The 14,839-nt window shown below is 42.7% G+C and overlaps 1 protein-coding gene across 2 annotated transcripts in view; it reads left to right on the top strand.

Annotated features, from left to right (window-relative positions):
- The first annotated feature begins 556 nt into the window (after nt 1–556).
- The window catches only part of spag8 (sperm associated antigen 8), a 29,605-nt gene continuing 15,322 nt past the window's right edge, over nt 557–14,839 (top strand). Inside the window, exons 1-3 of one of the 2 annotated variants that reach the window (XR_009446208.1) lie at nt 557–1,225; nt 9,771–9,939; nt 14,178–14,223. Coding sequence is in view for 1 of the 2 variants with exons in the window: in XM_059648871.1 (XP_059504854.1) it covers nt 917–1,225; nt 9,771–9,939; nt 14,178–14,223 (524 nt within the window). In the remaining variant the exon portion in view is untranslated. The remainder of the gene's footprint in view (nt 1,226–9,770; nt 9,940–14,177; nt 14,224–14,839) is intronic. The other variant, XM_059648871.1, reaches the window with a different exon arrangement.

Here is a 14,839-nt window from a genome sequence, read left to right as displayed (position 1 = left end):
TCCACTCCCCCTCCCATTCTCTTGATGACATGTCCATCATGGGCCTCCTGCACTGCCACAATGATGCCACCCGAAGGTTGCAGGAACAGCAACTCATATTCCGCCTGGGAACCCTGCAGCCATATCGTATCAATGTGGACTTCACCAGTTTCAAAATCTCCCCTTCCCCTACTGCATCCCTCAACCAGCCCAGTTCGTACCCTCCCCCCACTGCACCACACAACCAGCCCAGCTCTTCCCCCCCACCCACTGCATCCCAAAACCAGTCCAACCTGTCTCTGCCTCCCTAACCGGTTCTTCCTCTCACCCATCCCTTCCTCCCACCCCAAGCCGCACCCCCCGCTACCTACTAACCTCATCCCACCTCCTTGACCTGTCCGTCTTCCCTGGACTGACCTATCCCCTCCCTACCTCCCCACCTACACCCTCTCCACCTATCTTCTTTACTCTCCATCTTCGGTCCGCCTCCCCCTCTCTCCCTATTTATTCCAGTTCCCTCCCCCCATCCCCCTCTCTGATGAAGGGTCTAGGCCCGAAACGTCAGCTTTTGTGCTCCTGAGATGCTGCTTGGCCTGCTGTGTTCATCCAGCCTCACATTTTATTATCTTGGAATCTCCAGCATCTGCAGTTCCCATTATCTCTGGGACTAGTTTAGTTTGGGATTATCGTCGGCATGGACCGGTTGAACGGAAGGGTCTGTTTCTGTGCTGTGGATGTAATCTAAACACTCATTTGTTCGGGTACACTCACTGTAACTGTGTTCCGGTGAGGAAGTGCGAGTTGAGTTGGAGCTGCTGTGAGCTGGCGCTCCGCGGGAATCCGGGTCCCCAGTTTGTTTACAGTTGCTATGGCGAACACCGGTTTCCAGGCAACGGGCTGAGTTGTTACATTTTGGAGAAGGGCTCGCGGCGGTGGGATGAGACTCTTTCTGCCCATGGAGCAGGTGGTGTGCAACGAGTCTGCAGCGGCCAGTTTAGCGCCTGTACACGGTGGAGGAGAGGCACGGAGAGGGCCCGGATCCCCAGCCAGGCCACCGGAGAGGGACGGAGATGGATGCCCGGGGATCAGTGCAGCGCCGGTCTCAGCACAGAGCCCCCGCCCCGAATGTCAGCCGGAAGGCGAGGCGCAGCCTGCAGCGGAGGTACAGGACCATCATGCGGTGGAACTCGACCTCAGTGAGGACCGCACGAAAAACAAGTGTCTGATCGGGAACTGGCTGGAACAGGTACTGAGCCTGAAAGCAAAATAATTCACATGCAACCCCTCCACCAAGATGACCACAAACACCACTGTAACTTCAACAAATTCAATCCCGCAAAGGTGTCAGCAGTGAAGGGAAGGGGGGGCAGAATGCAGATCTTGATTGTCACGCGTTTGGACCACGCTCATCCAGTTCATGCCCTCTCTGAAAACGTTTATCATCTCCCTGTCATTTCAGAGTTAATCACTCAACCAACCTCACGATTGGATGTTTTTGGTTAAGTTGGGCAGATCTAGAAACCAAGGAAGCTGTGATAGATTCAAACAAATTAGCATTGGGAGGGAGGAGGTAATAAAAGTTGTAACAGGCTTGAAAGTGGACAGACCCCCAGGCCCAGATGAGATGTACCAAAATAAACAGAAATGGAAAAAGAACCTCAGCAGGTGTTGCAGCTGCTCTGTGGAAATCTGTAGGAATATTTTAAAGTTTAAAGAAACTTCAAAGATGACCACAAATACATCCACTGTGTCAATGGCCTCCTCAGTACGCGGAAAGGTAAATTATCAGGCCCTGGGGATTTGTCGGCCTTCAATCCCATCACTTTCTCAATACCATTTCTCTATTAGTGTAGATTTGCTTCAGTTCCTTCCTCTCACTAGACCATGTGTTCCCCGTCATTTCGCGTAGGTTATTCACGTACACCTTTAAGAAGGCAGAAGCGAAATATGAATTTAGTTGATTAGTCCCATTACTTTGTTCCCCATTATAAATATTCCCATTTCTGACTGTAAGGGACCTACATTAGTTTTTGCCAATCTTTTTTCTTTCCAATCCTGTGGAAACTTTTACGGTTAATTTTTATATTCCCCACAAGCTTACTCTCTTACTCTATTTCTCCCTTCTTAATCAATTCCTCGGTCCCTCTGATGATTTCTATACTTTTTCTAATTCTTGAGGTCTGTTGTTTTTTTTTCTTGCCAACTGGTTTGGCCATTGTTTTCTTTGTACTCTTGGGCCAGACAGTCATAAACAATTTTTACTTTCCCGTTTCTTGTTTGAATGTTTGTCACTACCTGTCTGCTGTCATTCCTGTCATTTGCCCATCTGCCATTGCCACTTCATGCTTCATACCATTGCAGTTTCCATAAGTGAAGGAGAATAGGACCCACAGTCTCAGAATCAATGACCTCATTCTCCATCTTGATGGAGAATTGTATCATTTTATGATCATTCATCCCTAAGAGGTCTCTCACAACTACATTACCAATTATTCTCTCATATTGCATAGTACTTAATCTAAAATGGACCGCCTGAATGTATTGCCAATGGTACCACTGTGTACTACAACCTCTGGCTCTTCACCCTGTGCCTCCAATAGGCCCTCTAGCTTGGGAAATTTGAAACCAGAATTGGGAAATTCTCAATTTAGAATTATTATTTTCAATTAATCCTTTATTTGCTTACCTGGTAATTAGCAGCGTATTTGTTTCTTGAAATGATAAGAGGTTGCTTGAGCAATACCAAATGATTAAAGTAACCTTCACTTCTGCATATTAACAAGAATCAGGCATAGTTTCTATTACAAATGACAAACATTCAACCATGAAGCACATCCATTAAGTATAGTACTGAGTACATTAGGATAGATGTAACTTAGTGGCAATGTCAGTAAACCAGGCTAATATTCTGGAGATGTTGATTCAGATCCTTCTATGGCAGTTGGTGAGATTTAAATTCAATTAATTAATAAATATTTTTAATTGAGAATTAATTCCTCTGTTGTCAGTAACGGTAACCATGAAACTACCATTGATGGTTACAAAAAAATCCATCATTTTCAATAATGCTTCCTTTTAGGGAAGGAAATCTGTAGTCTTTACCTGTGGTCAGCTCATCATGTCACCCCTAACCCATCACACTGCAAGTGACACTTCGTCACAGTGTCATAGAGTCATTCAGCGTGGGAATAGGCCCTTGTCCATGACTAAACTGAACTAGCCCCACCAGCCTGCATTTGGCTTATATCCCTTTAAATCTTTCCTGCCCATGTCCCTGGCCAAATTTCTTTTAAATGCTGTAATCGTACCTGCCTATAACACTTGCACTGGCAGCTCTTTCCACATATCCACCACGCTCTGTGTGAAAAAATGCTGCTCAGATCCCTTTTAAATGTTTTCCCTCTCAACTTAAATCTATGACCTCTAGTTTTGGCCTCCCATACTCTGGAGAAAAGACCTTGCCTATTCACCTCTTCTATGCCCCTCATGATTTTATAAATATGTATCTATCAGGTCACCCCTTAGTCTCCTACATTCCACGGAAGAAAAGATCCCAGCCTATCCAGCTTCTCCTTATAACTCAAACCTTCTGTCTCAATAACATCCTTGTAAATCTTCTTTTCACCATTTCCGGTTTAATAACATCCTTCCAATGTCAGGGTGACAGAATTGTATGCAGTGTTCCAAATGTGGCCTTACTGATGTCTTGTCCAGGTGTAACATGATGTCCCAACTGTACTCAATGCTTTGACCAATGAAGACAAGCATGCCAAATGAATTCTTCACCACTGTGACACTACTTTCAAGGAATTATATACCCTCACCCTTAGGTCTCTCTATTCAACAACACTCTCAGGGCCCTGCCATTAACTGTTTAAGACCTGCCCTGGTATGTCTTACCAAAATGCAACACTTGTCTTTATCAGCATGCAGCTCCATCTTCCATACCTTTCCCACTGGCCAGGTTGATCAAGATGCCATTGTACTCTTAGACAGCCTTCTTGACGGTCCACGATGCCATCTATTTTGGTGACACCCACAAACTTAGAAACCATTCCTCGTATATTATCATCCAGATTGTTTATATAAATGATCAACAATGGACCCAGCACCTGTGGCACACCACTAGTCTCAGGCCTTTAGTCTGAACAACACAACTAAACTGCCACCCTCTGTCTCCCACTTAGCTGCTATTTGAAATCATAGTGTAATGGGATTAACATCAAAATCATGCATGATGAGAACCAGAAAGGAGCGGGAGCCCTAATCTAGTACTGAGAAAACGTGTGTGCCAGTCAACAAATAAAGAGTTCCTTCAAATGTTCCATGGACTCCAGCAGTATTACTTTGAGAGAGTAAACAGAGTTAGACCCAAACACACAAGAAGACACAAATGGCCAAGCAAGCCACTCAGTTTGAGGGCATGAGGGATAGTGAACAAACTGTGGCCCTGCTAATGATGCCCACGGCCTGTTAAAAAAACAAAGCACACATTGCACCAGTCCATCACTGGATCCTGTTCATGATGGCAACAGAAGGGATTTTCAACTGTTGGGGTTATGTTTCACGAACTTAGCAAAAAAGCAGCAACATCACTTTGCTGTTTGCCTATGCTGTATCTTGTCTGGGTTTGCCTGATGCCACATTTTACCACATTGTGCCACTGTCGGGGAGCCTTGTAATTGCTGATCATTCAGGTGATTGTGTTACTTAATCCTATGTTCACTAATTTCCAATGTGTATGCAGAAGGCCTCTGGGTAACACAGACCTCATCAATATTTCTTTGGTGCTTGAAGTAGGAATATGTTCTGTTCTTAAAAGCTAAAGTGGGAAGTCTATAATTGGAAAAAAAGATACCAGAAATTAAAATAAAAATACAGGAAATACTCAGCAGTTGTGAAGAGAGATAGAGTTAATCTTTCAAAATGATGATTTTTCATCAGGATACATTCTACCAGACCTCATGATTATTCTATTTCCAGCATTTTCTGCTTTTATTTCGGATTCCTGACATTCAGAGTATTTTAATTTTGTAGAAACAGGATTAACTGTTAAGCATGAGGCAATGGCACTGTCTGAACAATAAATTATCATCAATCAACTTCACATTTTCCAAGAGGTTTTATTCCTATTTAAACATTGTGACACACAACACATGATCCTGCACCTCAGAGCTCATCTGTGACTTTTAGTGAGCATTTAATTGCAGGTTACAGTGAAGAAACATGTCATTTTGTGCTGAAAATGTCTTAGTAGTTCAGATAATAATGCACAGTTGTAGTGTCATTTTTAGATATAATCTGAATCAGGATTAAACTTCCTTGAATCAACACCTGTTATTTTATTGGCAATGTGAACCATCAGAAAAGAGTTTGTAGCAGTTAAGTGAAATTGCAATAAAAGGATAGTAGTCTTTCAATAATGATTATAACACCCTCAAATTTAACACAACTTGTGATAATTATCGTCATTTATAGCTTCATTCACTTAATATCATTGGTAGATGACATAATTTTACTTTCTTGGAACTGCGCAAACATTTTACCCCATACTGAATGAATAAGGAGCATTGATTTTGACATGTTGAGAAATTTTGGACAGTATGATTGTTGTGTTGTGGAATTATGTATAGTTTACCCCAGTACTATCAACATAAACCAACAGGGCCCAAGCAATTAGCATTTTTATGTTATTTTAAAGCACTGATGTCCATGCTGCATCCTTTACATTTCAGCTGCCTGATTTATATCATATGAAACCAAGAGAAGACATTTACTTCCAAATATTAAAAATATCTGTGCATGGTAGTGATTTAAAGTTAAACACAATGGCCTATAAACGAAACCACATTTGCTGAGACCCCACCATGTGTGCACATACTCAGAACTGGAAATACGCCAATTGCTAAATTACCCTAACCACATACCTGCAGCAAGTGTTATGTTTTTGATTTTATAAATTAACAACTTAACAAATATTTGTGGTCTCTACTGCAGCATAGGCTTGTCCTGAATTGTTGCCTCCTTGTGAGATATACTTAGGGAGACTAGCTGTACTGATTAACCAAAATGAAGACAAATCATTTACATGATGAGGGAACCAAGGAAGTCTGAGAAACTAATCCCCAGTCCTACATTGGAGGACCCTATCAACCATCCCAAATTTTCTGCTATCAGCCCATTGCAACCACAATCTAATCCACCAGCCCTGATCACTGACCTTTACTTTCTGGCTCCGAACCCTACTAGTTGGATCTGATTTAAGGAAGACAACTCATCAACAAATTAGTTATCATGTAGTGTGTACTATCTACAAGATGCACAGCAGAAATTCACCAGAGATCCTTAGACAGCGACTTCCAATCCCATGACCATTTCCATCTGAAAGGACAAGGGCCTTATGGCCCTTATAGATATATGGGAACGCCACCACCTTCAATTTCCCGTCCAAGCCACTCACTTGGAAATATATCGGCGTTCCTTCACTGCCTCTGGGTCAAAATTCTGGAAACACTTCCCAAAGGGCATTGTGGATCAACCCACAGCAGGTAGACTGTAGTAGTTCAAGAAGGCAGCTCACCACCACCTTCTCAAGGGCAAGTAGAGAATGGCAAGAAATGCTGGCCAGCCAGTGATGCTCACATCCCACAAATGAATTTTAAGGAAAACCGTGCTAGGTCAGATTGGATGAGTTTGAGGCTGTGAGTTTAAGGGGTCTGGCTGCTCAGTACATTGTCATGCATTGTAATATGTCTGACTGTTCCTTTGGTTTTCATTACAGTATTGTGCAGCAATAAGTAAACATTGATAATTCAGTCCTTCTGTCAGCACACCCAGACCAACTGAAGCTTATCAGTTTGAAACTCCATGAAAGTACTTCGATGTGAAGCATTTATTGAAGCTTTAATAATTTATTACTAATCATCTACAAATTGACAGTCTCCTGTCAGGAATTGCTACACTTCTAACAATTGTCTTTTTGCCTGATATATTCAGAACTACTCAAATAGTAAAGGAAGGGATCTGTGATGAGTTACTGAGTACAGTCTGTGCTGAGCTGGCTTAACATTGACACATCATTTAGAATACTGAAATTGTCCCATATGCTAGCAAAGGAACAAAAATTGTAACTTTGGCATCTACACCTGATCTAGGGACTCTTGCTGGAAAAAGTGTGTATACACTATTGAGTAGTTTTAAACAAAGGGCTTTAGTAAGCACAGAATAATGACAGTATGTTATATAACAGACTGAGAGTATTAAAAACTAAGCAATTCATATAAGAATCACCTGTTTAGTTTTGGCTCTTTAAAAGCTGTGGGTTGCAATAACAGAAGAACTGTTTTGAAAACGGGGATAATGATGGGATAGTGTAGGGGGAGGGGCTTAGATTAGTTCACAGGTTGGCGCAACATCGAGGGCCGAAGGGCCTGTTCTATGCTGTATTGTTCTATATATGGATTGTGTGTGAGAACATCCATGCATTCAGTCAGCCTAATAACACTCACTGTGTGTGATTTTGAGAAATATTCTTTTGACATTTGAGATGAAGAGGGAATTTTTTTTCAATCCTTATTTCTAGGAACCTAAGGGGCAACTTTTTCACACAGAGAGTGGTACGTGTATTGAATGAGCTGCCGAGGGAAGTGGTGGAGGCGAGTACAATTGCAACATTTAAAAGACATCTGGATGAGTTTATGAATAGGAAGGGTTCAGAGGGATATGGGCCAAATGCTGGCAGATGGGACTAGACTTAAAAAGAATATCTGGTCGAATATCTGACAGTAAGATTGGTGGAGTTGCAGGTAGTGAATGGGGACTGTCAGAGATTACAGCTGAATATAGATAGATTGGAGAGTTGGGCAGATAAATGGCAGATGGAGTTCAATCTGGGCAAATGCGAGGTGATGCATTTTGGAAGATCTAATTCAAGAGCGAACTATACAGTAAATGGAAAAGTCCTGAGGAAAATTGATGTGCAGAGAGATCTGGGTGTTCAGGTCAATTGTTCCCTGAAGGTGGCAATGCAGGTCAATAGTGTGGTCAAGAAGGCATATGGCATGCTTTCCTTCATCGGACGGAGTATTGAGTACAAGAGTTGGCAGCTCATGTTACAGTTGTATAAGATTTTGGTTCGGCCACATTTAGAGTACTGCGTACAGCTCTGGTCGCCACATTACCAAAAGGGTAATGCTTTGGAGAGGGTGCAGAGGAGGTTCACCAGGATGTTGCCTGGTATGGAGGGTGCTAACTATGAAGAAAGGTTGAGTAGACTAGGATTATTTTCATTAGAAAGACAGATTGAGGGGGGACCTGATTGAGGTCTACAAAATCATGAGCGGTATAGACAAGGTGGATAGAAGAAGCTTTTTCCCAGAGTGGGGGCCACAATTACTAGGGGTCATGCGTTCAAAGTGAGAGGAGGAAAGTTTAAGGGAGATATGCGTGGAAAGTTCTTTACACAGAGGGTGGTGAGTGCCTGGAACGCGTTGCCAGCGGAGGTGGTAGATGCAGACTCGTTAGTGTCTTTTAAGATATATTTGGACAGGTACATGGATGGGCAGGGAGCAAATGGATACAGACCCTTAGAACATAGATGATAGGCTTAGACAGAGGATCTCGATCGGCGCAGGCTTGGAGGGCCGAAGGTCCTGTTCCTGTGCTGTAATTTTCTTCGTTCTTTTTTCTTTGCCATGGGCGAGTTGGACTGATAGGTCTGTTTCCATGCTGTATATTTCTCTGACTTTATCACTTTTTTTCACCTCAAGAAGTATAAGTATCAGTGCTTTGCATTGGAGGTTTTTGTTATTTCAAATTTAGCTTGATCTAAGTAGTTTGATGGAAGTTTATAATATTATTAGTTAGGAATGTGAATTCAATAGTAGAAAGAAAAGAAGGTAGAGCTAACAAGGTGAAGAGCTGGATGAACACAGCAGGCCACGCAGCATCAGAGGGGCCTAGACTAGGCCCGAAACGTCAGCCTTCCTGCTTCTCTGATTCTGCTTGGTCATTCAGCCCTATGAGCCTGCTTTCCCATTCAGTATGATTATGGCTGATCATTTACCAGTACACTATTTCTGCTTTTCCCCAATAATCTTTAATCCTTTTAGCCCTATGTTGTCTTTCTATAACTCACCAGGCAGCTTGCTGAGTCATTTAATTTGGTCCACATGATTTCTTAGAAGCATTATCTCAATCTCACCATTCACGTGCATGTTCTAATTACAAATAAAAAGTCACCTTCGATGAACTAAAATGCATCTAATTCCTTCTTGAAAATATGCAATGTTTTGGCTCTTTAACACTTTTTGTGACAGAGAATTCTACAGGCTCATGTCTCAACACAAACAGGCTCAAAACACTGAATGAAAAGATCCCCGCAACCAGAAGAAGCACACTCTACCTCATAAGTTGAGTAACAATTTTTTAACCGAGTGATACTTCGCTAGTATTGAGTGTCTGTAAAAGATATTCCTTGCTGTTTATAAGATCTTTCCAATAGTGCTTTTTTTTAAATGATTTTTTGTTTGATAAACTTGTGTTCTTTTATTAAAATCATATTGACAGCCTGGTGTTAATCTGTTCAGCAATTGATCACCACAGTATCCAAATTGCCAAAATAACTCTTACCATCTAACAAGCCAGCTTCACTTTGGAATCTGACTTGCCAGGTATTGCCGTCAGCTGAGACCATAACCATGACGAATGATCAATAAATTGTGTAAATATTGTAGCCAATAGTCCTGAGGTATAATTTTAAATCTTCTGACTTTTTTTGATTCTTATTTCAGAGAACGGCAGCTCCCTTTGACCATAATGAAGTGAAAGCCATGTCAAATGCTTTAGCGTTCAAGGATGGACATAAAGGCCTACTCACCGTGGATTACTCATCAAAACTATCTAACGTAACCACTTATAAAGAGTCATACCCTCCTCCCAAGGAACCCCCACGAGAAATAGGTAACAGAAATACAGAAAATAAGAACAGGAGTAGGCCATTCAGTCCTTTGAGCTGACTTCATCATTCATTATGATCATTAAATTCGGTACCCTGTTACCGCTTTCTCCAAGCACCCCTTGTTCCTCTTTAGCCCTTCTGGCTCCTCCTCAAAATCATTCAGTGTTTTGGCCTCAACTGCTTTCGCTGACAGAGACTTCCACAGCCTCACCGTTCTCTGAGTGAAGAAATTAATCCTCACCTCAATCTTAAATGGCCTACCCTATTATGGACCAGACCAAACCCCCTCAAAATATTCACAAGGTAGTCTAGACTCTTAACTTCTTCTTATTTTAAAATTAAATGTAAAGTGCCACATTCCAAATGCAATTCGATTGGGCAAACTACCAGATTTGAAATAAAACATACTGCATTTGTGCAATATAGTTAAAATACAACAAAAGTAAGCAGAAATTGGAATAACAATGCTATAAGAAAACTTAACAGAATAAAAGATTATTTTACTACTAAACAGTAACTGTTCCAATGTAATAAGATTCCATAAAAACACCTGTTGACAAAGGTAAATTCGGAAAACATATTGTCTCACGTGCAACTTCAGCGGTAGCAGGAAAAGCATCAACAGAAAACTCAGAGGAAGTGCGGCAGAGAGGGATGTACTGCAGCATCCAAACCCTTCCGAGTATACCCCCCTGCCCCATTAAAAACTGCTACTAAAAAAATAAAGAAACTAAAATCTTGGTTCCTCTTTAGCCCTTCTGGCACCTCCTTGAAATCATTCAGTGTTTTGGCCTCAACTGCTTTCGCTGACAGAGACTTCCACAGCCTCACCATTGTCTGAGTGAAGAAATTAATCCTCACCTCAATCTTAAATGGCCTACCCTATTATGGACGAGACCAAACCCCCTTTTAGTAGCAAAATAATCTTTTATTCTGTTAAGTTTTCTCATAGCAATGTTATTCCAATTTCTTCATACTTTTGTTGTATTTTAACTATATTGTATAAATGCAGTATGTTTTATTTCAAATCTTGGTTCTGTGGAAGTTCAGGTCCACCCATTCAGGCTGCTTCTATTCCAACTTTAAAAAAAAACAAGGCCTGAGAAACTGAGATAATGGGAACTGCAGATGCTGGAGAATTCCAAGATAATAAAATGTGAGGCTGGATGAACACAGCAGGCCAAGCAGCATCTCAGGAGCACAAAAGCTGACGTTTCGGGCCTGGACCCTTCATCAGAGAGGGGGATGGGGAGAGGGAACTGGAATAAATAGGGACAGAGGGGGAGGCGGACCGAAGATGGAGAGTAAAGAAGAGAGGTGGAGAGAGTATAGTTGGGGAGGTAGGGAGGGGATAGGTCAGTCCAGGGAAGTCAGACAGGTCAAGGAGGTGGGATGAGGTTAGTAGGTAGATGGGGGTGCGGCTTGGGGTGGGAGGAAGGGATGGGTGAGAGGAAGAACCGGTTAGGGAGGCAGAGACAGGTTGGACTGGTTTTGGGATGCAGTGGGTGGGGGGGAAGAGCTGGGCTGGTTGTGTGGTGCAGTGGGGGGAGGGGACGAACTGGGCTGGTTTAGGGATGCAGTAGGGGAAGGGGAGATTTTGAAACTGCTGAAGTCCGCATTGATACCATTAGGCTGCAGGGTTCCCAGGCGGAATATGAGTTGCTGTTCCTGCAACCTTCGGGTGGCATCATTGTGGCAGTGCAGGAGGCCCATGATGGACATGTCATCTAGGGAATGGGAGGGGGAGTGGAAATGGTTTGCGACTGGGAGGTGCAGTTGTTTGTTGCGAACTGAGCGGAGGTGTTCTGCAAAGCGGTCTCCAAGCCTCCGCTTGGTTTCCCCAATGCAGAGGAAGCCACACCGGGTACAGTGGATGCAGTATGCCACATTGGCAGATGTGCAGGTGAACCTCTGCTTAATGTGGAATGTCATCTTGGGGCCTGGGATAGGGGTGAGGGAGGAGGTGTGGGGGCAAGTGTAGCATTTCCTGCGGTTGCAGGGCAAGGTGCCGGGTGTGGTGGGGTTGGAGGGCAGTGTGGAGCGAACAAGGGAGTCACGGAGAGAGTGGTCTCTCCGGAAAGCATTCAGGGTTGGGGATGGAAAAATGTCTTGGGTGGTGGGGTCGGATTGTAAATGGCGAAAGTGTCGGAGGATGATGCGTTGTATCCGGAGGTTGGTAGGGTGGTGTGTGAGAACGAGGGGTTCCTCTTAGGGCGGTTGTGGCGGGGGCGGGGTGTGAGGGATGTGTTGCGGGAAATACGGGAGACGCGGTCAAGGGCGTTCTCGATCACTGTGGGGGGGATGTTGCGGTCCTTAAAGAACTTGGACATCTGGGATGTGCGGGAGTGGAATCATCAGTTGATGTCCATTTCAAGCCCACCGACTCCCACAGCTACCTAGAATACACCTCCTCCCACCCACCCTCCTGCAAAAATTCCATCCCCTATTCCCAATTCGTCCGCCTCCGCCGCATCTGCTCCCACGATAAGACATTCCACTCCCGCCCACTGCATCCCAAAACCAGTCCAACCTGTCTCTGCCTCCCTAACCGGTTCTTCCTCTCACCCATCCCTTCCTCCCACCCCAAGCCGCACCCCCACTAACCTCATCCCACCTCCTTGACCTGTCCGTCTTCCCTGGACTGACCTATCCCCTCCCTACCTCCCCACCTATACTCTCTCCACCTATCATGTTTACTCTCCATCTTCGGTCCGCCTCCCCCTCTGTCCCTATTTATTCCAGTTCCCTCTCCCCATCCCCCTCTCTGATGAAGGGTCCAGGCCCGAAACGTCAGCTTTTGTGCTCCTGAGATGCTGCTTGGCCTGCTGTGTTCATCCAGCCTCACATTTTATTATCAAGGCCTGAGAAACTGTTTACTCTAATAGCTCAGAGTAGATTGCTCGGTGCGCTGACTTAAAGCCCCTTTTCAAAAAAATTCCAGTACAAAATACACTTCTTAGAGCTATAGTATCGTCCCTTGGTTCTGGACTCTTCAGTCATTGGGAGCATTCTTCCTGCATTTACCCTGCTTGATTCTATTAGAATTTTATGGGTTTTTATGACATGCCCCCTCATTCTTCTAAGCTGCAGTTAATATCGTCCTAACCAATCCAATCTCTTTTTCTACATTAATCCTGCCATTTTAGGAATCAGTCTGGTGCAAGAGGCCCTCGCCTCTGATCTGATTTTCTAGCTAGCATGTTTTCTGGCTAGTCATAGCTGTTACGCAACTCTGAAGCGCGGGAGTTGAACCTAGGTTTCCTCGACCACATATGGAGATACTGCCTCTGAACCACAAAGTCCTGTCTTCTCAGGGAAATAGCCTAGGTCAGCTGTCTTCAGTTGTGACATTAAGGATCTTCACTCCATCTGAGGACTGTGAACCTCTGTCATTAAGATGAAAAGACTATTGTGCCTAACAGACCTATCCTGTCTTATGGATCTAACTCTCCATCTCTATCTTCTTACAGTATTCTTTCACTGTTTCCTAAAGCTCATCTAATTGCCTCTTGAGATAATGGGAACTGCAGATGCTGGAGAATCCAAGATAATAAAGTGTGAAGCTGGATGAACACAGCAGGCCAAGCAGCATCTCAGGAGCACAAAAGCTGACGTTTTGGGCCTAGACTTTGCTGTGTTCATCCAGCTTCACACTTTATTATATTAATTGCCTCTTGAAACTGTTTTACTGCTCGCCCTGACTAACTTATTTCCAAGATAACAATGTGTAGAGCTGGATGAACACAGCAGTCCAAGCAGCATCAGAGGAACAGGAAGGCTGACACTTTGGGCCTAGATCCTTCTTCAGAAGGGCCCTTCTAGGCCTGAAACATCAGCCTTCCTGCTCCTCTGATGCTGCTTGGCCTGCTGTGTTCATTCAGCTCTACAGCTTGTTATATCAAATTCTCCAGCATCTGCAGCATCCTACTGAAATAACTTATTTCCAAAACTTAAGCATGAAAAATGTTCCAACTAAATTTGTTTATTATTTATGATTTCCTTGCTTTTAACTTTCATGATTTGTGATCTTCAGATTTAAATTCTTGAATACAGTGAATAATTCACTTTACGCAATTTTGTCATTCTTGTTTATATTCTTAAGAAATATTTTAGACTGCAATTTATATTCCAGTATACATAGCTAATTGCATTATTTATTCTATAAACAATTCTAAAATTAACTTGTCAGTTATATATCATCATGCTGGACATGTAATATTCTAGTGTTCTTTTTTAATAGGAATAAGAAAGCAACTGATTGAAAAGTATATGTATCACAAAATAAGGTAATAACTAACTGAGGAAGTGGAAGGATTTTGATTTATCTGACATTTTAAAACATAACTACATTCTCCATGGCAATGCCTCCACCAATCAGTCCTTTTGATAACCAGTCAGCACATTCTTCTCATGTAATAAAAAATATTATAATTCCTTGACATTGGTATTCTTACGAATTGTCTTGACGAGTGCAAGATTGCTTTGAAAACTGTCTGTTTTCAGCAGTTGTCAATTGCTGTATCATCAAAAAGCCATTGATAAAATTTGTTTTGTCCTAATACTAAACAATTATAGCTTCTACTTCTAGCCGCATTGGATCGCAAAATCTGTGTACTTTTTTCATATTTTCAGTTCTGAATTGTTAATATTTTTGACATTTTCGACATTTCTTCGAAGTGGCTTCCTTGCCCCCTCTTTGTGTGCAGAGCAATTAATCACACATTTTATCATTGCACATACACGCTGAAAAAATTGACAGGACTACTAGGTTTTTAAATGACCAGTTTTAGACTTTGCACTTCTGTTGCACTAATTCCAAAGAAGTGAATTAATAGACATATAATTAAAAATATAATTTTGGAGTCTTTTCAATTAATGTCTGTTTGTGGGATTGTTACCATG

Source organism: Stegostoma tigrinum, chromosome 1, assembly GCF_030684315.1.
Source record: "Stegostoma tigrinum isolate sSteTig4 chromosome 1, sSteTig4.hap1, whole genome shotgun sequence".
Lineage (NCBI taxonomy): Eukaryota > Metazoa > Chordata > Chondrichthyes > Orectolobiformes > Stegostomatidae > Stegostoma > Stegostoma tigrinum.
This window is presented reverse-complemented; position numbering and strand designations above follow the sequence as displayed.